The following is a 25,446-nucleotide window of genomic DNA, read 5'->3' as shown; positions in this document are numbered from 1 at the left end:
GCCTCTGTTCAAATGTGTTCAATACCCAGCCCAGAACAATTAAATCCAGGTAATACAAAACACACAAAGTCAAAAAAAACATTTGCCGTATGAGAAGTCAATTTCAGGTTAGCTGTGCATAGAAAAATGGTTGAATTTCTCTCTCTCTCTCTCTCTCTCTCTCTCTCTCTCTCTCACACACACACACACACACACACACACACACACACACACAGAGAGAGAGAGAGAGAGAGAGAGAGAGTGACCTTTCATCCTTTCATTGATGCCGTTCACCCCTATGTATTTCATTCAAGCCCCATTTGCTGCTCTGCATCACTTACCCTCTCTCTGATGAGGGAAGCTGGTTAGATTGCACTGTCCCCAGGGATTGCCTAGATTCTACACCTTCCTTTCAGACAGGTTTGAACACAGCCAAATGCAGAATTTTAAATCCATTTCTGCATTACTAACAGCCCTCCTGTCTCACATTGAAAGGAGGAGTCTGGCAGATGTGTGAGAAAAAAACGTCTGCAGTGTGGCTCACATGTGCATCTTGGTTTATCTTTGCAAGCATATTGTCTGCAGTTGGGAAGGTGGCCTGGGGCCAACTGTCTATCTCTTATGTGATACAAAAAAATCAAATAAGAACAACCCAGTCTGGACAGCAGAAGCAGAAGGACTCTGGACACTGCAGACTTCCTGACTCCACTGTCTGCTGGATGAACATCAAAGGCAGCTGCAGCCTTCCAGCTGCATTCTGACAATGAACAGTTGTGCAATTATAAAATTTCATTCTACTGTACCTCTTTGTAGTAATTATAAGATTTTGCATAATTTTTAAGGGTTGGTTTTCATCAACGTTGAACTACACATTGTCATTAGAATAATTAGACAGGCTTTCAGAGTAAAGTGAATACTAAGAGAAGGAGTGCCAACATTTGAATGCACCTGACTTAAGGCTCAGAATATGTCTATGCTTCCAAAATGTCACCAATGTTTTGTATAAGGCCATGCCGGTGCTTGCTTTATTGCGGGTCTATAGTTCTGATCTCCATCATATCCTCCATCTTTGACTTTAAACTTCTAAAGCATCCCTTCTTCCACTTCTACTGCCTTGCGCTCCTTTCATATCAATATGGTTTCTAACTGGTATAGTTTTGTTCTTCACCTCCAGCTCAGGATAGGGGTCACTTGGCACAGTCTAGAGACTGATTTGTGCCGCTGGCATCTAACAAGCAGAAGCTGTCACATGGTATACAAGGCAGCCTATGGCTAGGAAGCACAGACTTGCATCTCCAACGAGCTTTCCCCCTTCTTGCTCCTCAAGGCAACCCATCCCTAGGTATCCTTTTGAGATACAAATATAGTCCTCTGCCTGACCATTTTGAGGATTCTTCACTGTCCTCAGAGTGATAGAAAAATGCCTCCTAAGTTGTTATAATGCCTTATTTCTTGCATTGTTCGTGGACTTCTGTGGATCCCAATGCTCCAGCAACACTGAAATGTTTTATCATCCCCTAACATGACAAGACTTCACATATGTTCTAAGCATGGGGTGGCATGCTCCCTGAGTAGGGATTGAGACTTATTCAGCTTTGGTGTACACATCAAAGATCTTGTTGAAATACAGACTATCTTGCGATATGTGTTGGGAAGGGCTGTGCATTTTGCAGGGTTCCCAGGTGACACTGACACTATGACCATACCTTGAATGGCTAGGACCTGAAACAGTTTTCTTGAGACTTAGTGGGCAGCAGACTGACTCAGGAGAATGGACATGAAAATAATATTTAAAAAATGAGAAAGGACAGACTTCCAGGATTCATCCTGGAGTGTCCAATTCAGTACATTTTGGATGCATTTTTGCATTTCACATAGGCTATAGACTGTATCTTGAGTTATAAAGCCTCTTGCATGCCTGCCTTACTTCCTACCGTCCCCTTTCTGTCTAATTTCTAAGTCATTAGCACTCTGAAGGGTTTTTAAAGAGCTCTATTACTGCCTTCACTTTGGACCCCACAGATAATACTAAAAGCAGGGACCTCCATCAATCTGGTGAGCTGAAGACATCTTTGTGCCTTGAACAGACATGGGGGTTACTCATCAGGGTTACTCCTGTATTTCTAGAATGCTGGGAAGGTATCAGAAAGACCTATACAATACCTCATTTATATTCTGAAAAGTTTTTCTAGTTCTTTTTGGACAGAATTAAAATAGCATTACTGCCCACAAGTACACCTCATAGCTAACTGAGGGATTATAGGCTGGTGGAATCAACTATCTCTTCCTCTTTATCCTAGTAGGATAGAATTATTTTATTTGACAGTGTTCTCAAGCCTATTTTAAAAGCATTCCAGAAGAGAAATGCTTGAGTCAAAATGCTTTGAGTCAAAGAGGGCAAGACCCACTTGGGAAGAAATCTGAGGATGGCTATGAAAGTAGGAGCAGAAGGGGAAACTGGGTTTCAGTCACAGGAACTAGCACACACCACTGTATAGAAGGCAGAATGAATATGGGACATAGGAACAAGAGCAAGCACTACATCTGGATAAACAAAAGGGAAACAGATTCGGGTCCAGCCATAAGGACCACAGAGGGGTCTTTTGATGGGAACCATTCCTAGAGTTAACCAACTCTCTTTTTGTTGTCTTTTTACCTCCCCAGAAATATTCTAGAAGTGGTCATAATATTTGTTCGCTACCATTTTTCACCAAGATCTGCCAGAAAATTGAATTGTAAGTATACTGTTTCTGCTGTTCAGATAGGACATCTCCTTGTTTGTCCTTTTATATGGCGCCTAAACTAACGTTCATATTTAAAGGCATCTTCCTGAAATTAATCATGTTTCTTGCTCAAAACATGACTTGTGGAGAAACTAAAAGACAAGCCTGCTTTGAATAACTTTGGAAATGTATCACAGGCCATCTCAGCCCCAGCAAGCAGAAGCCCAGTGAGGCTTTCAGGCAACCACTGACATGCAGAAAGAGCTCCTTCTTGCCACACAACATATGAATGAAGTAGGTTGCCAAATTCTTCCATACTTTCAAGGACTTTACCTGACTGGGATGGTGAGGGAACAAAGAAAACCAAGCATACAGAGAGACAGAAAGAAAAGCTGGGGTAGGGTTAACCTGGCTGTCTGATGGAGAAGCCTCAGGACAACTAATGCTTAGTGTGTTCATTATATAGAATTGAACAGAGGTGAGGCTATTGTATACAACTGAACAAAGAAGAGGGATTATTACATACAGTTAAACAAGGAGGTGGAGTATATAGCTAGATCAAGGTTTAGGTCATCTCTATAGGAGCATAGTCTGTAGGATAGTAGTCTTCAGGCAGTAAACATCAAGGTGGGGAAAAGGATGGTGGACATCTTCTGCACACACAATCAACATCTACAGATGGCCAGAGAAAGACTTTACTATGTTTCTGAGCCTTACCTCCGGGAGAAGGTTTTGCCACTTTCCCATGGGTCCTTTACTCAGCTGTACCATGTCAGCAGCATGCACTTACTGAGGACTTCTCTCACTCAGAGCTTCTTCGACGTCCCACAGTCAGCAATGGTCATCTCTGTAACCACAGAAGGACATTTCCAAAAATTCCGTAACCAGCCCAACACACACTCATGTCAACGCTGTTTCCCAGGCTGAGAGATGATGCTCAGTAGTTCATTATTCTAGCAAGCATAGAGGCCTTTGTTCAGTCTCCAGTGTTGTAAAAGACAAGAGTAAAACTATCCCAGCTTAGCTTCACCCTATATCTGGGCTTAAACTAAGCATCATAGAACGAATATCCCCAACAGTAAGACAAGTGGTGAGTTGAGGAGCAAAATAATCTAGCTTTCTCTTGATTTTCTGTGTCAGTGAATAGAGGGGACCACTCTTGGGAAAATAAACACCAGCCAAAGACCAACTCTTGAGGAGAGACTTCTGATGGGGCCCCATCCAGTCAACCTTTATCAGTTTCACTATCTGGCAACCAAGTCTTCTACACAGAAGCCTCTGGAGACATTCTATCTCTGAAACATAACACTAAGCCTTAAAGAAGTACTTCCCCTAGGCCATGAGAATCCAACCTTCTCACCCTCCCCAGGTGTGTTTCGTTCCCTGCATTCTTCATATTTGTTTTCAGAGATTTTATTTTCTTAAGCTAATTTAAAGGAATTGAGCCACTTAATGCCTTTGGACCTATTTTACTTTATCTAAAATCAAACTGTAAATTGAATCCTTACTACCTCAGAACCATCTACCATCCTTAAAAGCCAAATCCCTTGGCCCCAGTCCTATCAAGAAAGCACTACATTTTCTCAAACACTCTCCCGGTGAGTCAGTTTGTTCCCAAATATGTCCCCTGATTACCTATGTCCAATAATTTCAGGAGACAGAGCTAAAATACTGAATGTACAAATAATGCTTTAGTGAATGTGAGCCACTCATTTAGACCACAGAAACATCTTACCTAGCACCTGTCCTCTTGCCTTCCTGTGGAAGTTCTTGTGACTTTATTCCATTCTGATCCAGCTTACTGACACAGGAAGAGAAGAAGAGACAAGAGAATACTCATAGGTACAAGAGACAGGTTGGTGGTGTGCTCTGAGGGGCTGTATACGTTTCCTGTTGCTGCAGTAACAAAATGTCACAATGTAAACTCTCTCAGGCCTGGAAACTAAAAATTCAAAACCAAGGGCATTGGGGCTAGACTCCTCTGGCAGATACTGTGAGTTGTAATATTCCCCACCTCTTCCTGGATGCTGTGGTGTCCATCGATTCTCCTTCTTCACTTTTCAGTCTCGTTTTTCCCCTGGATGTTTGTTTTACCTCTTGGAAACTGTCAGTCACATTTGATAAAGGCTCATCCTACAGACCTCATATTAACCTGATTACATCTTCAAAGACCTATTTGGATTAAGTTCAGGTTCACAGCTATTGGGAGTTGAAGCTTTAACTCTTTAACTTACATTTTCGATAAACATACTTCAAGCCATGTTGAAAGCGCTCCAGAGCTCCCGCCATCCATCATCTCTTGAGCTTTGTGATGACTACATTTACTGAAGATCTCTAAGCCACTATTAGGATAGCCAGAGAAAAGGGGAAGCAGCTATGATTCTGACCTACATTTAGAGTCTCTTAAGAGTCAAAGCGCTACAAACTTTTTCTAGCTCATCTGCCAACAAGGGCCATGCAGCCAGCTGGCCTGAATCCCAGTAACTTCACCCCTTTCTGTGGATGGGGTTAGGTGCAAGGAGCCTCTGGTTATAAGAGGAAGGGAATGTCAGGCATGAAAGAAGCTTTGAAGCCGAAGTGCATCCAGCTCCCCAGGTGTCCAACCATTGCATCCTGCCCAGCTCAAGCTGATATGAGACCCCATCCCTTCTTTAATGGCATCATTGAAGTTTCCAATGATATCCAAATGACAACTCTATAATTGAACCACCATTGGATTTTTGAATTCAGGAGCATCTGGAACCATGACCCAACTTAAAAAGAAAATTATTCCTTTCTGGTAAAAAGGAAATAGCAAGTTTTAATCCTTTTTTAAACAAACTACTCAGTGATAATTTGTAGTACTATACCATAAAATATTTGGCGATTTACTGCTTACAATGTACACAGAAGTGCAGCCTTCTTTGTTCCTTAAACAACCTGTGGTTCAGAAATCACCATCATAACAAAATTGGCTGGTGCTTTCTATGCATCAAGAATGATTGTATATGTTGAAGCAGGCACTATTATTGATCCCTTTCAGACAGGTAAAGTTAGTCTCCAGAGGCCACAGATCTGGTACAGGATAAACCTGATGGTTGGATTCAGCTCTGCTCTCATTGTCCCTCAAGACTTCCAACCCTCTTCTTAAGGTGAATAGATTGTAGTTTTCGACTGCACTTGTCTTGAGTTCTATTCATTTGCCTCAAAGCTCTCAAATCTACTTAGATGCCCTTGATTTGGGAGACCATTTACAAAATCCAAGACAGTCCTCTGTTACTAAGTCTAAATTTTAGGTTCCAGGATCAGCCTCATCCTGGTCACTGGTTGCATTCTTCTTCTGTCCTAAATCTAATTCTTCTCCAAATGAGAGTTGTGCTGCCACTTTGAAGAAGGAAGTATTCCTCTTATAGCAAGGCACAAGGATGTCCTTCCTCTCAGAGTATCCATAGGTTTGATCTGATTTATGTTGGTCATTATGCCTATGTTCTTGGCTGCCCAGTCTCATCAGGAGTATCGTATGTTACCAGCTAATGCCCATGAAATATACAAGATTCTTAGAGGAAAGATTTCCTTGATGGAGTATGTTAAGGGCACAAAGACAGTTTAGAGATGTATTGAGGTTCTCTCTGTGAAGAATGCCATGTCCCTAAGAACTCTAATAGAGGAAAGTGGCTTGCTCACAGGTTCAGAGATTTGATGCACTGTTGTGTCAAGGAGAGTTCTGGAAAGCAGCCAGACATGGTGCTGGAGAAGTTAAGAGTTCTACATCTGGATCCACCAGCAACAGGAAGAGAGAAAGACACTGCACTTGGCTTGAGCATTTGAAACCCCAAAGTTCACCCCACCTGACACATTTCCTCCAGCAAGGCCACATTTCCTAAACTCTGACAAGTAGTGTTACTCCCTAATGATCCAGGATTCAAATCTCTGAGCCTATGGGGGACATTCCTATTCAAGTTGCCACAGTAGTGCCAGTTCACTGAATAGACTCAAGGCGTAGACTCCTATTTCCTGGGTTCCAATAACATCAATATCCTATGTCCCCTACAACTCCAATTCATTTATTCTACCTCCCCAAATGACTCAAGTTAAACAATAGATAAAAACTGTCCTGTTGAATTAAGAACAGTGATTGGCCAAGTGCTGCAGATGCTCTCATATGCCCACAGACTCCGGGCTTTATTTTTAGATCAACTTCTGTCACATAAACAGCCTGCCTCTGAATGTGCTTATTTTCACAAACATCATTTCTTTTTTCCTTAGCTCACCAGGTGTTTTGTTTTCCTTTCTAGATCTATGAAGAAAGCTGTGCCATTCAAGGATGGAGATTCAGACAAATACAGTGTTTTCCCAGTGAGTATTGCTGTGAATGAACAGCTGTTCACTACACACTTTAATTCATCTATAAACTTCTCTCCTTTAATAAGACAAGACTGAACTTTGCTTATGAACACACATCAGTTCACAATTGTAAGGGTTTTTTTTTACTTCATAAAGTCATCAGTCATCAGAGTAAACCATACACCTAGTTCTGTTCCCTGCTCTTCCCAGCCCAGCTACAGTTCTCTCTAGGACTATCATTTTGTAAAAGGGTCATGGACTTTTATTTTGAAAATTCATAAGCCAGCTTGAGCTTACTCATTAAAGTATGTGCATGTGTGGGTTTTGTTCAAAGTTGTTACAATGACAATGAGGTTTCTGGGAACACAAACAAACAGGTGTCCTGCCTGGAATTCCCCAAAGGATGAGAAACCTCAAGAAGGAACATTATATGATAAAATAGATTTGATCTGATTTATGTTGGCCATCATGCCTGTTTATTTGCTGGTTGTTTGAAGCTATTCAACAACATAGGAATCTAAATGGATGGCTGTTGGCATAGATTATTCTTAAATTAACCAACAAAAGATTTAGTACTGGCAAAATAGTTAAATTATTTTATACCCTGAGAGCCTGGTGGTTAGTAGAACAACTTAGGAATGTATTCTAAGAGTATACATAAACACAAACACAAACACACACACACACACACACACACAACACAGAGAGAGAGAGAGAGAAACAGAGACAGAGACAGAGACAGAGAGATATACACACATATACACACGAACACACACACATACATATGTATACATAAGTACATATACATGCATACACCGTAACACCTCCATACAGGCACACAGCCAATGTCACCCCTAAACATACATTCATTTAAACATATACTCCTACCTTTTTGTGGGGTTGGTATCATGTTACATTTTCCCTCAGACACCTCATCTTGTACTAATCATAATTTCTCTACCCATCTTCAATATTTGAGTTATAAATTGCACATGTCAGTATCTCTTACACAACCCTGATTAACCTAACCGTCACTATGGGCAGCATCAAAGCAGGCTAAGCCCATCCTGTATGTGTTCTTCAATTTCAGACTCTGCGAGGCTACCACTGGCGAGGGCGGGACTGTAATGACAAAGACAAGACAGTGTACCCGGGCAGAAGGTAACTCTTACTGGAATGAGACCCAATGGCTTTCCCCAACCTGGGGAACCCCAGTTGCTAGAGAAGGGTCTTGCATTCATTCATGCACACAGCTGTTTGTCCAAATATGCTTACCATAACCCTGATACTTACAAAGCACACTGGGTAATGTTAGGCACTAAACAAAAGTTGTCTCTTCTAGTGGGAGAAACAGGTTATACAAAAAGGATTATAGACACTGACACAAACCCCAAGTGAATTCTTCCAGTCAGGCCCCGGAGTTATGTCCTGTCCTTTTAGAGCAAGGTGTGGACTCCATGTAATGTGACACATATCCTGCTTGAGTCCTATCTTGATGGCCAATAAGCATAGGCTCACAATGACCAAAGCTGTGCCACCCATTGCTGACACTAATCCCAGTGTTTAAGAACTGTAAGCTGATGGGTGCGTCACAGCTCACAGCTCACAGCAGTATTGGTAGCTTCACCTTGCTAAAGAAAATAGTCTGCAGATTTATTTCTTATGCTCACCACTTCACAACTATATCGTTCACAGGAACACTCAGTCTTTGAAAAGACCAGCTTTAAGACTAGGTTTCCGGTTGGGGATTTAGCTCAGCGGAAGAGCGCTTGTCTAGCGAGCGCAAGGCCCTGGGTTCTGTCCCCAGCTCCGAAAAAAAGAAAAAAAAAAAGAAAGGCTAGGTTTCCACAAATCAAGAACACAGAGGCTAAGAGGAGGCTTTTGTATGTCACAGCTCATTTAGGGTGCTCTTGAAGAACACTGTTATCTTACAGTGCCATTTCATCTTCCAGTGACACTCTATTCATGGGACATTCACTGAGCATTCTGTATATGCCAAAAATCAATGCTGATGCTTTTTTGTAGGCCAGACAACTGGGATATCCATCAGGATTCCAACTGTAATGGCATCTGGGTAAGCAATGATTTAAAACTGAACACTATGTCTTACTTTCTGCCCTCCCCATATATATTTTCTAGGGCCATGTCAGGAAGATGAGAGCCTATAGGAACTGTTCTTTGCTACTTTCATGAGAGATAGAGACTTTCTGACACACAGGAAGAGCATCAGTGGTGATGTCAATCTCCCTCAGTCACAGTCCATCTAAGCCGCACGATGGTAGCCCCCATCGAATGCCTCCATTCTGTTTGAGCAGTGTGATAGAAATGTAATTAGCAGTCTTACAGCACACACACAGCTGTTGGAGCCATTTTGTTACAGCCATTTGTTTTCTTTCATAAGCCTGTCACAGAGCATGGGAATTACCCTGCATACACCATTCACTCCCCAAAGCTTCTGATTCTGCTGCCCAGTTCTCTACACATAATGGGCTTGTAGCTTTCAAGAAGAGAAAGGGGGAAAAGGAGAAAGACGACCTTATGCTTGCCTGTGGGCAGCAATGACTGCAGATGCATATGCTACAGTCATCTTAAATTTACATGATTTGAGGATCCTTTTGGAGAAAAAAGAAACCAATTTACAAATACAAATTCAAGTATGAAAGTAGATAATTACTTAGAAACATGATAGAAATCCTTACAAATCACCAGAGTCTTGGAAATTCAAGTTAGTTCCATTTGAGGTCATTTTTCTCACAAGCCTAAACTGCTTATATGGGTATATAGCCTATTAATGACAGCATGACCTCTCTGCTCTTCCTAGAACACTGGTTCTCAACCTTCTGAATGCTGAGACCCTTTCACTCAGTTTCTCATGCTGTGGTGACCCCAGACCATAAAATTAATTTGTTGCTACATCATCACTGTAATTTTGCTACTGTTATATTGCTCATAACATAAATATTTGATACACGGGGTATCTGATATGCCATCTCAAGGGGGTCATGACCATGGGTTGAGAACCAATGATCTAGAATGTTCTCAGCCAGTCCCATCACTCTCACAGGTAGGAGTAAACAAGGAGTATTGAAGATAAAGATTCCTGCCTTTGAAGGAAAGTGTTGCTTCATTCTTCTGCTTAGACAAAGATACGAAACTTCCCATAAGCATTGTTCTCTCACAAGAACACCAGTGGCCCAGGCTTGCACCAGCAATCTCCTCCAGTGTGCATCAGGGTCTGTGGATTCTGGGATATAGATAGCATGGCAGATAACTGTACCTACATCCAACACTCTACCCTCAGTCATGCTACCTTTTTATGAGATAGAATATCAGCACTAGAGCTTTACAGTATAGAGGACCCAAGGTAGCTCTTTTTGGGATAAACCTGAACTTCATTGTCTTACCTCAGGACAAAGGATTAGTATGTGAGAATGCTTTCTTTGTCTCTACTCTTTGTCACATAGTATGCCATCTCCATAAAGAGATGGCCAAGCAAAGACAGGAGGCAACAAGCTCATTATTCCTAATTAGAGAGAGACATGATCTTCAGATCTTCACACCTGTCCCTTTCTGCAGACAGGTCTCAGGGTCACAAAGTCTGGAACAAGGAGACTGTAGCCATCAAGGCTAGTCTTTATTTCACAGTAGCCACTGGTTCCAATGTTGACTGTGGTATGTGTACATACCTGATTTGCTGTGTGTGTGTGTGTGTGTGTGTGTGTGTACATGTGGTATGTGTGTGAATGAATGTATGTGTATGTTAACATGTGAGTGTGAATGTGTATGAGTATGTGTGTATGTGAATGTGTGTGTGTCTTCATGAATGTGTGTAAGTGAATGTGAGTGGTATGTGAGTGTATGTGAGTGCATGTGTGTGGTATATGACTGTGTGGAAATCTGTGTGTGGTATTTGTGAATATGTGTGTACAAGTGTTGAGGGTGGCTCTTGTCATTAGTTAAGAACAGGAGGCACAGGGCAAACAAAGCTTGGTACTTCCATTTCCTTCTGGACTTCCCAGAACAATGCTTCCATATGTAGATGGAGCTTTCAAGACCAGGAACAAGAACTTACTGTTTCTATCCTATCCTGGCCACCATGCAGTTCTGTCTTAAAAGACTACCAATGTCTCTTCCAGGAGACAGGTGCTCCACTGACTGTCTCACTTCACTTTGGATGTTTGATTGTGATGACTTAGTCCCACTCATGACTAACTTGACCTTCTTGGCTTTCTTAACTCCTGGAGTTGCTAATGTTTGAGTTCAACATATCATCTTATAAACTGTAGGGTATTTTGCAGATTCATATGCTGCTGTTCACAAGGTATCAAGAGTATGTCATTCCATTCTGACAACCACAGTGTCTCCACTCTTCTTTAATGTCCCCTGGGATGAGTATGGGGTGAAAGGGTGAAGTGATTGAAAATTAGTGTTCCCAAGATATCTGAACACTTTGATCTCTAGCTTAGATGGTAGAACATACCCTTGACTATGTCCTCAAGACTCAGGCAGCCTTCAGTGCTTCAAGAAGAGTCACTAATGACCAGCTTTTCTTCTAAATGGTTGGCCCAGATTGCTTGAAGCAGTGGGGTCTCATTTTCTGTTATTTTTCTGTACTATCCCCAATTTCTCTTAAACCCAGCTCATTACATAGAGAATTGCTGTGCTGGATTAGGGGCCCAAAAGGCTTCAATGGGTTTTAAATATTGATTTGTTTTTGCATGTTAAATTCAATTGGGAAGGATTTAGTGTATGTGTCTCATACATTTAAAACCACATTGCTAATCTCTTCATTTCTCTTTTAAAGGGTATTGATCCAAAAGATGGAATTCCATATGAGAAGAAATTCTGTGAAGGTATAAACTACAAGTCAGCGTTTTACTACAGTAGATGCTTCTTTTCTAGTTGTGTCAAACGAAAAAAGAAATACATATCCTTATGCAACAGTGTCTGAGGTTAGTAGCGACTTTAAAGTACCTAATTTATATTAGTTTTCATAACTGACCAGAAAAAGACAGGAATAGAAGAGAAGGCAGATCTAGAAGATGAAGAATGTAATTTGTTTAATTGGCTCTTTGACTTGGGGACTGGAAACCTTAATGACAACATTAGGCAAGACTGCAGGGTGGAAGACAGAGTAATCAAAATCTGGGACCTTTCCAAATAATGATACAGGAAGTAATATTTAATCATTTGCATGTCCTTTTCAACATACATCAAGGTTAGTCACCCTATACTGGGGAGACAGTCTCTAAAGATGAATATCTGAATGACCTAAGAGAGAAACCAAGTTCCAGCCTGCAGATTCTTCCAGAAATAATAAAGCAAAAACTTCCTGCTATAAAAGCCCAAATGCCTGGGCATCTGAGCCACCAGTCTGAAAAACCACTCCAGAGGGTAAACAAAAAGCTAAGGCATTCTCCACATGCTGTCCCTTTTATGTTATTCGATACTTTCCCCCTTCCTTGAAGATGCTTTTTTGGTCAAGCACTCATTCAACAGGTATTACCTGGATAACTACTCTAATTTTATCCCAAGGGCTACACTTGATCAAAGTACAATTGACAAAGATCAACCTAAAACCTAATTGTTTCTAAGTTCTCAGGGTGCAAAGCAAAGGATAGGAAATTGAAATTTGCATAATTATACAAATTAGAAATATTTGTTGAGTGAGAAAAAAATAAGTTTATAAACAAGCCTGGTGACAGAAGTCTATAATCTCATATACTCAAAAGTATGAGGCAGAAGATTCAAGTCCTATATGGGCTACAGGGTGATTTCAGACTGCTCTGAGGATGTTAATGAGACCCTGTCTCAAACACTGAAAGCAAAAAGATGACTGGGATTGTAGCCTAGTGAGTGCTAGAGCATTTGCTTATCATGCACTGGGTCCTAAGTTTAATCCTCAGTACTATAAGAAGCAAAAAGGGAGATAAAGTTGAATAAATCTAGAATTTGGGGAGTGGCTCTGTGGTAAAACACTAGTTTAGTATGCATGAGGTCCAAGGTTCAATCTCCAGGACTGCAATAACAACAAAAATAGTAATAAATAAGTCCAGACTTAGATGAAACTCTAAACCTTCTGGGCTAGTGAGCCTAGGAAGGAAGAATCCCAAATCTCTACCTCATCTTCCCCTATGTCCTAGACTCTTTTACTCGCCATCTTATGATCCAGGGGCGGCTAGCTTCCTTAGAAGCCAAGACTAGGGAGCCACTACAGCAAGGCTCTGCCATCTTCTGCCTCAATCCAGTGGTTTGGGGATAGAGGAAAGAGATTTATCTGACTGTGGATGATTTGATTTTTCTAGGCATTTAAGTGGTTAGAAGGGTGTACCCACCAGTAAGTGATTTGTGTAGACTCATCTCAGAATCTGACTAAGTGATTCTGACATCCAGACATGCAGGCTGCGCAGAGACCTTTCTATCTCCTTCTCTCTATTAATCAGCCAGAATTGTCCATTCAGAGCCTTTTGTGTATGTGAATTTAAAGACTTTAAGAGACCATCACATCTTTAGACTATCAAAATTGCTCCATGAGGTCATTAGCTTTTAAAGAGAATCGCCATGTTCACTAAGAAAGCCATTTCCAGAACCAAAATGTAAGGCGTATTTCTGAGCTCAGATCAAGCCTGATTCATGTGTCCATCCATCATTCACTCTGGATGTTGGGCAGCAGTTGCTGTTATGCTGAGCCAGGAAGCACACCTATGTTTGTGCAGCTTAGCTAGCAGTTCCAATAGCTGAGAAATTCCATCTGCCTCCTAAATGCTCCCCTCACACTCTCCAACACATGAAAAGTGACACTGTATCACTGTTGGGATGTACTGTGCATTCGATACATACCACGCTATCTGCTCACATAGTTACTCATTCTGGAGGCTGCCCACTGCTTGAGTACATAAACAATGTAAATGAATTGTGTTTCTTAGGTTCACAGCCCAAGGGAATCATTTTGCTGGGAGACTCAGCTGGGGCTCATTTTCACATCCCCCCTGAATGGCTGACAGCTTCGCAGATGTCTGTGGTAAGTAATTTTGGAAGTACCCATTCTGGATGTGCTGGCCTTTGCTTTTGTTCTCTGTGTTCTCAATGTGAAACCAGCTCCAAACAGGTGCAAATTTCCCTTTGCAAAATCACTACTGCTACTATAATAGTAGTGGGGGTGGGAGGGCATCTCCACTGTCAGTTCCAGGCAAGTGAAGGCGAAGGGTTTCTCCTCCTTACCTTACCAGCCTCAACCCAGCTCACATCAGAAAAACAGTAAAGATGGCAGTCAAGCCTAGCTGGTATGCAGAAGGAAAACAGTTGTGTGTTAGATTCTCCTGGAAGTCAGGAGCATGGGAAGTCTTTCCACCTTGAACGCTGTCTATAAGCAAGATACAGCTGGGCAAAGCAGGCTACCTGGGCTCCTGGTAGCCACTCCTGTGCTCCATGGGAGAGCATCAGTAACAGAGAAACCTCCACTCTTTCCTGAAGAACAGAAAGATCATAAAAGGTCTTTTTGAAAGTACAAAACATGATGAAACAGTAATCATAAATGATAGACTCACAGACAACAGGGAGAGGAGGAAGACACCAACAATCACTGACCCTATCAAACACTGGGCAGTGTGAGAGGGGTCTTCATGTGTTAGATGATCAGATCAGGAATACAGGCAACCACCCATCTCTGCAAGTTCTACACACACAGAATCAGCCAACTATAGATAGAAGCTGTAAGCAGGTTATGCTGACAGCATTTGTAATGGACATGCACAGACTTTTTCTTGTCATTATTTCTTGAACAATATAGCACGTTAACTATTGACATAGCGCTCATATTATATTTGGCATTATAAGTAATCCAGAGGTATTTAAATGTGTTGAGAGGGAGTATGGGTCATATGCAAACACTGTTCTGTTTTATATAAGAGGCTTAAGCATCTAAAAAAATTGGTATTCAAAGTACTCAGAAACCATTCCTCACAAATGCCAAGGGCTAAAATATGGTGTGAAATAGGATGACAGTGGATTGTTCTTGGGTTATCACCTGAGCAGACACCTGCCAACTTATCAGGAGGGCCATTATCTTCCCCCAGTTGAACTGTGCAAGCACCAGGACTTATGTGACAAAGGATAAGACCAAGAGGGCAGAGAAAGGCAGTCTGAAGGTGCCAAACAAAGGGCAGATTTGTCAGCTTCCTAAGGTGGGAGTTGTCATGAGAGAATGTGCCAACACCTGTACTGGATCCATCTACAAAATAAAGGTAGAGATACTTTTTAGAAAAATGAAAAATAGAGATGTGCATAATAGTATAAATCCATTGTCTAATCATTTGTGGAAAGCATCAGAAATTAAAGACAAGCCTTAGGTACATATTGAGTTTCTGTGCCTGCCTCTGGGAACATACCCAAATACCCCCAACAAGGTGGTCACAAATATTCAGTAATGTAGCACAGTACCTGGAACTGAACCTGCTCATTGCAGACTCTGCTTCCCCCTCCTGAGTCAGGCAGGCAGCAGCATCTAATGCCACCGAGTGAGAGGAAGCCTGCTCTCACTGCTCCCCTCTGAGCAAGGTGCCACACTCTATCAGTTTTTTCAATATTTTGATTTAATATTAAAATTCTGTGGCATCTGGTCATCCCGAGTTGAAAAGTTGACTATAATAAATAAGAGATCAGGACCACTGAAGTAAAAACATTTGCTTTATTGGAACAATTGGTGCTGGCTAACTGACCCTGAGTAATTATGTGATTAAAAAGAGAACAGCATCATTCAGGGTCATAAATCTTGGATGATTCCCTCAAGGTCAGCACTCAGAAGCTACAGTCCCTAGGGGACCAAAGCTGCATGCCATGCTGGCCCCAAACTTGGTTGTATAAAAGTCACCCAAGTGGGGAAGTCCCACACCCGCGGATCCTGGCCCGCAGCAGCTCTCTGCTCCCAGACCCGGTGAGAGAGAGACCCAACCGCCTGGTCACGTGGGCACTCCTGAGGCTGCAGAGCGGAAGAGACCACCAACACTGCTCACCCCTGCCCACATCGCTGGCCCAAGAGGAAACTGTATAAGGCCTCTGGGCTCCCGTGGGGGAGGGCCCAGGAGCGGCAGGACCCCTGCCTGAGACACCCCAGAACCTGATAGAAACAGACCGGATAAACAGTTCTCTGCACCCAAATCCCGTGGGAGGGAGAGCTAAACCTTCAGAGAGGCAGACAAGCCTGGGAAACCAGAAGAGACTGCTCCCTGCACACACATCTCGGACGCCAGAGGAAAAAGCCAAAGACCATCTGGAACCCTGGTGCACTGAAGCTCCCGGAAGGGGCGGCACAGGTCTTCCTGGTTGCTGCCTCTGCAGAGAGCCCGTGGGCAGCAGCCCATGAGCGAACCTGAGCCTCGGGACCACAGGTAAGACCAAATTTTCTGCTGCAAGAAAACTCAAGACACAGGCCCAAAGGAAGAGCTGAAGACCTGTAGAGAGGAAAAACTACACGCCCGAAAGCAGAACACTCTGTCCCCATAACTGACTGAAAGAGAGGAAAACAGGTCTACAGCACTCCTGACACACAGGCTTATAGGACAGTCTAGCCACTGTCAGAAATAGCAGAACAAAGTAACACTAGAGATAATCTGACGGCGAGAGGCAAGCGCAGGAACACAAGCAACAGAAACCAAGACTACATGGCACCATCGGAGCCCAATTCTCCCATCAAAACAAACATGGAATATCCAAACACACCAGAAAAGCAAGATCTAGTTCCAAAATCATTTTTGATCATGATGCTGGAGGACTTCAAGAAAGACGTGAAGAACTCCCTTAGAGAACAAGTAGAAGCCTACAGAGAGGAATCGCAAAAATGCCTGAAAGAATCACAAAAATCCCTGAAAGAATTCCAGGAAAACATAAATAAACAAGAAGAAGCCCATAGAGAGGAGACACAAAAATCCCTGAAAGAATTCCAGGAAAACACAATCAAACAGTTGAAGGAATTAAAAATGGAAATAGAAGCAATCAAGAAAGAACACATGGAAACAACCCTGAATATAGAAAACCAAAAGAAGAGACAAGGAGCTGTAGATACAAGCTTCACCAACAGAATACAAGAGATGGAAGAGAGAATCTCAGGAGCAGAAGATTCCATAGAAATCATTGACTCAACTGTCAAAGATAATGTAAAGCAGAAAAAGCTACTGGTCCAAAACATACAGGAAATCCAGGACTCAATGAGAAGATCAAACCTAAGGATAATAGGCATAGAAGAGAGTGAAGACTCCAAGCTCAAAGGACCAGTAAATATCTTCAACAAAATCATAGAAGAAAACTTCCCTAACCTAAAAAAAGAGATACCCATAGACATACAAGAAGCCTACAGAACTCCAAATAGATTGGACCAGAAAAGAAACACCTCCCGTCACATAATTGTCAAAACACCAAACGCACAAAATAAAGAAAGAATATTAAAAGCAGTAAGGGAAAAAGGTCAAGTAACATATAAAAGGAGACTTATCGGAATCACACCAGACTTCTCGCCAGAAACTATGAAGGCCAGAAGATCCTGGACTGATGTCATACAGACCCTAAGAGAACACAAATGCCAGCCCAGGTTACTGTATCCAGCAAAACTCTCAATTAACATTGATGGAGAAACCAAGATATTCCATGACAAAACCAAATTTACACAATAGGTTTCTACAAATCCAGCACTACAAAGGATAATAAATGGTAAAGCCCAACATAAGGAAGCAAGCTATACCCTAGAAGAAGCAAGAAACTAATCGTCTTGGCAACAAAACAAAGAGAATGAAAGCACACAAACATAACCTCACATCCAAATATGAATATAAAGGGAAGCAATAATCACTATTCCTTAATATCTCTCAATATCAATGGCCTCAACTCCCCAATAAAAAGACATAGATTAACAAACTGGATACGCAACGAGGACCCTGCATTCTGCTGCCTACAGGAAACACACCTCAGAGACAAAGACAGACACTACCTCAGAGTGAAAGGCTGGAAAACAACTTTCCAAGCAAATGGTCAGAAGAAGCAAGCTGGAGTAGCCATTCTAATATCAAATAAAATCAATTTCCAACTAAAAGTCATCAAAAAAGATAAGGAAGGACACTTCATATTCATCAAAGGAAAAATCCACCAAGATGAACTCTCAATCCTAAATATCTATGCCCCAAATACAAGGGCACCTACATACGTAAAAGAAACCTTACTAAAGCTCAAAACACACATTGCACCTCACACAATAATAGTGGGAGATTTCAACACCCCACTCTCATCAATGGACAGATCATGGAAACAGAAATTAAACAGTGATGTCGACAGACTAAGAGAAGTCATGAGCCAAATGGACTTAACGGATATTTATAGAACATTCTATCCTAAAGCAAAAGGATATACCTTCTTCTCAGCTCCTCATGGTACTTTCTCCAAAATTGACCATATAATTGGTCAAAAAACGGGCCTCAACAGGTACAGAAAGATAGAAATAATCCCATGCGTGCTATCGGACCACCACGGCCTAAAACTGGTCTTCAATAACAGAAAGGGGAGAATGCCCACATATACGTGGAAATTGAACAATGCTCTACTCAATGATAACCTGGTCAAGGAAGAAATAAAGAAAGAAATTAAAAACTTTTTAGAATTTAATGAAAATGAAGATACAACATACCCAAACTTATGGGACACAATGAAAGCTGTGCTAAGAGGAAAACTCATAGCGCTGAGTGCCTGCAGAAAGAAACAGGAAAGAGCATATGTCAGCAGCTTGACAGCACACCTAAAAGCTCTAGAACAAAAAGAAGCAAATACACCCAGGAGGAGTAGAAGGCAGGAAATAATCAAACTCAGAGCTGAAATCAACCAAGTAGAAACAAAAAGGACCATAGAAAGAATCAACAGAACCAAAAGTTGGTTCTTTGAGAAAATCAACAAGATAGATAAACCCTTAGCCAGACTAACGAGAGGACACAGAGAGTGCGTCCAAATTAACAAAATCAGAAATGAAAAGGGAGACATAACTACAGATTCAGAGGAAATTCAAAAAATCATCAGATCTTACTATAAAAACCTATATTCAACAAAATTTGAAAATCTTCAGGAAATGGACAATTTCCTAGACAGATACCAGGTATCGAAGTTAAATCAGGAACAGATAAACCAGTTAAACAACCCCATAACTCCTAAGGAAATAGAAGAGGTCATTAAAGGTCTCCCAACCAAAAAGAGCCCAGGTCCAGACGGGTTTAGTGCAGAATTCTATCAAACCTTCATAGAAGACCTCATACCAATATTATCCAAACTATTCCACAAAATTGAAACAGATGGAGCCCTACCGAATTCCTTCTACGAAGCCACAATTACTCTTATACCTAAACCACACAAAGACACAACAAAGAAAGAGAACTTCAGACCAATTTCCCTTATGAATATCGACGCAAAAATACTCAATAAAATTCTGGCAAACCGAATTCAAGAGCACATCAAAACAATCATCCACCATGATCAAGTAGGCTTCATCCCAGGCATGCAGGGATGGTTTAATATACGGAAAACCATCAACGTGATCCATTATATAAACAAACTGAAAGAACAGAACCACATGATCATTTCATTAGATGCTGAGAAAGCATTTGACAAAATTCAACACCCCTTCATGATAAAAGTCCTGGAAAGAATAGGAATTCAAGGCCCATACCTAAACATAGTAAAAGCCATATACAGCAAACCAGTTGCTAACATTAAACTAAATGGAGAGAAACTTGAAGCAATCCCACTAAAATCAGGCACTAGACAAGGCTGCCCACTCTCTCCCTACTTATTCAATATAGTTCTTGAAGTTCTAGCCAGAGCAATCAGACAACAAAAGGAGATCAAAGGGATACAGATCGGAAAAGAAGAGGTCAAAATATCACTATTTGCAGATGACATGATAGTATATTTAAGTGATCCCAAAAGTTCCACCAGAGAACTACTAAAGCTGATAAACAACTTCAGCAAAGTGGCTGGGTATAAAATTAACTCAAATAAATCAGTTGCCTTCCTCTATACAAAAGAGAAACAAGCCGAGAAAGAAATTAGGGAAACGACACCCTTCATAATAGACCCAAATAATATAAAGTACCTCGGTGTGACTTTAACCAAGCAAGTAAAAGATCTGTACAATAAGAACTTCAAGACACTGAGGAAAGAAATTGAAGAAGACCTCAGAAGATGGAAAGATCTCCCATGCTCATGGATTGGCAGGATTAATCTAGTAAAAATGGCCATTTTACCAAAAGCAATCTACAGATTCAATGCAATCCCCATCAAAATACCAATCCAATTCTTCAAAGAGTTAGACAGAACAATTTGCAAATTCATCTGGAATAACAAAAAACCCAGGATAGCTAAAGCTATCCTCAACAATAAAAGGACTTCAGGGGGAATCACTATCCCTGAACTCAAGCAGTATTACAGAGCAATAGTGATAAAAACTGCATGGTATTGGTACAGAGACAGACAGATAGACCAATGGAATAGAATTGAAGACCCAGAAATGAACCCACACACCTATGGTCACTTGATTTTTGACAAAGGAGCCAAAACCATCCAATGGAAAAAAGATAGCATTTTCAGCAAATGGTGCTGGTTCAACTGGAGGGCAACATGTACAAGAATGCAGATCGATCCATGCTTATCACCCTGTACAAAGCTTAAGTCCAAGTGGATCAAGGACCTCCACATCAAACCAGACACACTCAAACTAATAGAAGAAAAACTAGGGAAGCATCTGGAACACATGGGCACTGGAAAAAATTTCCTGAACAAAACACCAATGGCTTATGCTGTAAGATCAAGAATCGACAAATGGGATCTCATAAAACTGCAAAGCTTCTGTAAGGCAATGGACACTGTGGTTAGGACAAAACGGCAACCAACAGATTGGGAAAAGATCTTTACCAATCCTACAACAGATAGAGGCCTTATATCCAAAATATACAAAGAACTCAAGAAGTTAGACCGCAGGGAAACAAATAACCCTATTAAAAAATGGGGTTCAGAGCTAAGGAAAGAATTCACAGCTGAGGAATGCCGAATGGCTGAGAAACACCTAAAGAAATGTTCAACATCTTTAGTCATAAGAGAAATGCAAATCAAAACAACCCTGAGATTTCACCTCACACCAGTGAGAATGGCTAAGATCAAAAACTCAGGTGACAGCAGATGCTGGCGAGGATGTGGAGAAAGAGGAACACTCCTCCATTGTTGGTGGGATTGCAGACTGGTAAAACCATTCTGGAAATCAGTCTGGAGGTTCCTCAGAAAATTGGACATTGAACTGCCTGAGCATCCAGCTATACCTCTCTTGGGCATATACCCAAAAGATGCCTCAACATATAAAAGAGACACGTGCTCCACTATGTTCATCGCAGCCTTATTTATAATAGCCAGAAGCTGGAAAGAACCCAGATGCCCTTCAACAGAGAAATGGATACAGAAAATGTGGTACATCTACACAATGGAATATTACTCAGCTATCAAAAACAACAAGTTTATGAAATTCGTAGGCAAATGGTTGGAACTGGAAAATATCATCCTGAGTGAGCTAACCCAATCACAGAAAGACATACATGGTATGCACTCATTGATAAGTGGCTATTAGCCCAAATGCTTGAATTACCCTAGATCCCTAGAACAAACGAAACTCAAGACGGATGATCAAAATGTGAATGCTTCACTCCTTCTTTAAATGAGGAAAAAGAATACCCTTGGCAGGGAAGGGAGAGGCAAAGATTAAAACAGAGACTGAAGGAACACCCATTCAGAGCCTGCCCCACATGTGGCCCATACATATACAGCCACCCAATTAGACAAGATGGATGAAGCAAAGAAGTGCAGACCGACAGGAGCCGGATGTAGATCTCTCCTGAGAGACACAGCCTGAATACAGCAAATACAGAGGCGAATGCCAGCAGCAAACCACTGAACTGAGAATAGGTCCCCTATTGAAGGAATCAGAGAAAGAACTGGTAGAGCTTGAAGGGGCTCGAGACCCCAAAAGTACAACAATGCCAAGCAACCAGAGCTTCCAGGGACTAAGCCACTACCTAAAGACTATACATGGACTGACCCTGGACTCCTACCCCATAGGTAGCAATGAATATCCTAGTAAGAGCACCAGTGGAAGGGGAAGCCCTGGGTCCTGCTAAGACTGAACCCTCAGTGAACTAGCCTATGGGGGGAGTGCGGCAATGGGGGGAGGGTTGGGAGGGGAACACCCATACGGAAGGGGAGGGGGGAGGAGGATGTTTGCCCAGAAACCGGGAAAGGGAATAACACTCGAAATGTATATAAGAAATACTCAAGTTAATAAAAAAAAAAAAAAGAATGGATCAATTTGCATCTTCTACATGATGATTACCAGTTGAACCAGCACCATTTGTTGAAAATGCTGTCTTTTTTCCACTGGATGGTTTTAGCTCCTTTGTCAAAGATCAAGTAACCATAAGTGTGTGGGTTCATTTCTGGGACTTCAATTCTATTCCATTGATCTATCTGCCTCTCCCTGGACCAATACCATGCAGTTTTTATCACTATTGTAATACTGCTTAAGGTCAGGGATAGTGATTCCCCCAGATGCTCTGTTATTGTTGAGCAGAGTTTTTGGTATCCTGGGGTTTTTGCTTTTCCAAATGAATCTGGGAATTGTTCTTCAAACTTTATGAGGATTGAGTTGGAGTTTTGATGGGAATTGCATTGAATCTGTAGATTGAGTCTGGCAAGATGGCCATTTTTACAATATTAATCCTGCCCATTCATGAGCATGAGAGATCTTTCCTTATTCTGAGATCTTCAATTTTTTCTTCAGAGACTTGAAGTTCTTGCCTTACAGATCTTTCACTTATTTGGTTAGAGTCACACCAAGGTATTTTATGTTATTTGTGATGATTGTGAAGGGTGTCTTTTCCCTAATTTCTTTCTCAGCCTGTTTATCCTTTGAGTAGAGGAAGACTATTGATTTTTTGAGTTAATTTTATACTCAGCCACTTTGCTGAAGTTGTTTATCAGACTTAGTAGTTCTCTGGTGAAACTTTTGTGGTCACTTAAGTATACTATCCTATCATCTGCAAATACTGATATTTTGATTTTTTCCTTTCCAATTTGTATCCCTTTGATCTCCTTTCGTTGTCCGATTGCTCTGGCTAGGACCTCAAGTACTAAGGAGAGAGTAGGCAGCCTTGTCTACTCCCTGATTTTAGTGGAATTGCTTCAAGTTTCTCTCCATTTAGTTTGACGTTGGCTACTGGTTTGCTGTATATTGATTCTATGTTTAGGTATGGGCCTTGAACTCCTGATCTCTCCAAGACTTTTAAAATGAAGGGGTGTTGAATGCTGTCAAATGCTTTCTCAGCATCTAATGAAATGATCATGTGTTTTTTTTCATTGAGTTTGTTTATATAGTGGATTACATTGATAGATTTCCATATATTGAACCATCCCTGCATCCCTGGGATGAAGCTTACTTGATCATGATGGATGATCATTTTGGCATGTTCTTGGATTTGGCTTGCAAGAATTTTATTGAATAATTTTGCATCAACATTTATAAGGGAAATTGGTCTGAAGTTCTCTTCCTTTGTTGGGTCTTCGTGTGGTTTAGATATAAACATATTTGTGGCTTCACAGAATGAATTGGGTTGTGTTCTTTCTGTTCCTATTTTCTGGAATAGTTTAGACAGTATTGGTATAAGGTCTTCTACAATGACCTGATAGAATTCTGCACTACACCTATCTGGTCCTGGGCTTGTTTTCGTTGGGAGACTCTTAATAAATGCTTCTGTATCTTTAGGAGTTATGGGGCTGTTTAGATGGTTTATCTGATCCTGGTTTAACTTTGACACCTGGTATTTGTCTAGAAAAATTGTTCATTTCATCCATATTTTCCAGTTTTGTTCAATATAGCCTCTTTGAATTTCCTCAGATTCTATTGTTATGTCTCCCTTTTCATTTCTGATTTTGTTAATTTGAATACACTCTCTGTTCCCTCTGGTTAGTCTGGCTTAGGGTTTATCTATCCTGTTGATTTTATCAAGGAACCAGCTCCTGGTTTTGTTGATTCTTTGTATAGTTCTTGTCTTTACTTGGTTGATTTTAGCCCTGAGTTTGATTGTTTCCTGCTGTCTACTCCTCTTGGGTGTATTTGCTTCTTTTTGTTCTACAGCTTTTAAGCATGCTGTCAGCTGCTTATGTATGCTCTCTCCAGTTTCTTCTTGGAGGCACTCAAAGCTATGAGTTTTCCTCTTAGCACTGCATTCATTGTGTAACATAAGTTTGGGTAGGTTGTGCTTTCATTGTCATTAAATTCTAAAAAGTCTTTAATTTCTTTGTTTATTTCTTCCTTGACCAAGTTATCATCTTCCATGTATATGTAGGCTTTCAGTCATTTTTGTTGTTATTGAAGACCAGCCTTAGTCCATGTTGATCTAATAGGATTCATGAGATTATTTCAGTCTTCTTGTATCTGTTCAGGCCTGTTTTGTGACCGATTATATGGTCAATTTTTGAGAAGGTACCATGAGATGCTAAAAAGAAGCTATATATATTTGGTTTTAGGATGAAATGTTCTATAGATATCTTTTAAATCCATTTGGTTCATAACTTCTGTTAATTTATGTGTCTCTATTTAGTTTCTGTTTCCATGATCTGTCCCCTGAAGAGAGTAGGGTGTTGAAGTCTCCCACTATTATTGTGTGAGGTGCAATGTGTGCTTTGAGCTTTAGTAAGGTTTCTTTTATGAATGTAGTAGGTGCCCTTGCATTTGGAGCATAGCTATTCTAGATTAAGAGTTCATCTTGGTGGATTTTTTCTTCAATGAATATGAGGTGTCCTTTATTATCTTTTTTAATGACTTATGGCTGAAAATTGATTTTATTCAATATTAGAATGGCTACTCTAGCTTCTTTCTTCAGACCATTTGTTTGGAAAATTGTTTTCTAGCCTTTTACTCTGAGGTAGTGACTATCTTTGTAACTGAGGTGTGTTTCCTATAGGCAACAAAATGCTGGGTCTTCCTTATGTATCCATTCTATTGGTCTATTTTTCATTGGGTATTGAGTCCACCTTTTTCCCTTACTACTTTTAATATTCTTTTTTTGTGTATTTGATGTTTTGACTATTCTGTGATAAGAGGAATTTCTTTCCTCATCCAATCTCTTTGGAGTTCTCTAGGCTTCTTGTATGTTTATGGGTATCTCTTTCTTTAAATGTGGGAAGTTTTCTTCTATAATTTTGTTGATATTTACTGGCCCTTTAAGTTGCTCTCTTCTATACCTATTATCCTTAGGTTTGGTCTTCTCACTGTGTCCTGGATTTCCTGGATGTTTTGGGTTAGGAGCTTTTTGTGTTTTACATTATCTTTGATAGTGGTGTCAATGTTTTCTAT

The 25,446-nt window shown here is 40.9% G+C and overlaps 1 protein-coding gene across 7 annotated transcripts in view; it reads left to right on the top strand.

The window, feature by feature from the left end:
• Positions 1–25,446, top strand: part of Aoah (acyloxyacyl hydrolase) — a 241,346-nt gene that overhangs the window by 97,663 nt on the left and 118,237 nt on the right. For 4 of the 7 annotated variants that reach the window (XM_087591331.1, XM_087591332.1, XM_087591333.1 and 1 more), the window contains 6 exons: positions 2,644–2,714; positions 6,977–7,037; positions 8,116–8,186; positions 9,051–9,099; positions 11,830–11,878; positions 13,952–14,046. In XM_087591331.1, coding sequence (XP_087447457.1) covers positions 2,644–2,714; positions 6,977–7,037; positions 8,116–8,186; positions 9,051–9,099; positions 11,830–11,878; positions 13,952–14,046 — 396 coding nt within the window. Of the gene's footprint in view, positions 1–2,643; positions 2,715–6,976; positions 7,038–8,115; positions 8,187–9,050; positions 9,100–11,829; positions 11,978–13,951; positions 14,047–25,446 lie in introns of all 7 variants that reach the window. The other 3 variants (XM_087591334.1, XM_087591335.1, XM_087591336.1) reach the window with 1 other exon arrangement.

The sequence above is a fragment of the Rattus norvegicus genome, chromosome 17 (assembly GCF_021556685.1).
Source record: "Rattus norvegicus strain SHRSP/BbbUtx chromosome 17, alternate assembly SHRSP_T2T, whole genome shotgun sequence".
In the NCBI taxonomy this organism is placed as follows: domain Eukaryota; kingdom Metazoa; phylum Chordata; class Mammalia; order Rodentia; family Muridae; genus Rattus; species Rattus norvegicus.
This window is presented reverse-complemented; position numbering and strand designations above follow the sequence as displayed.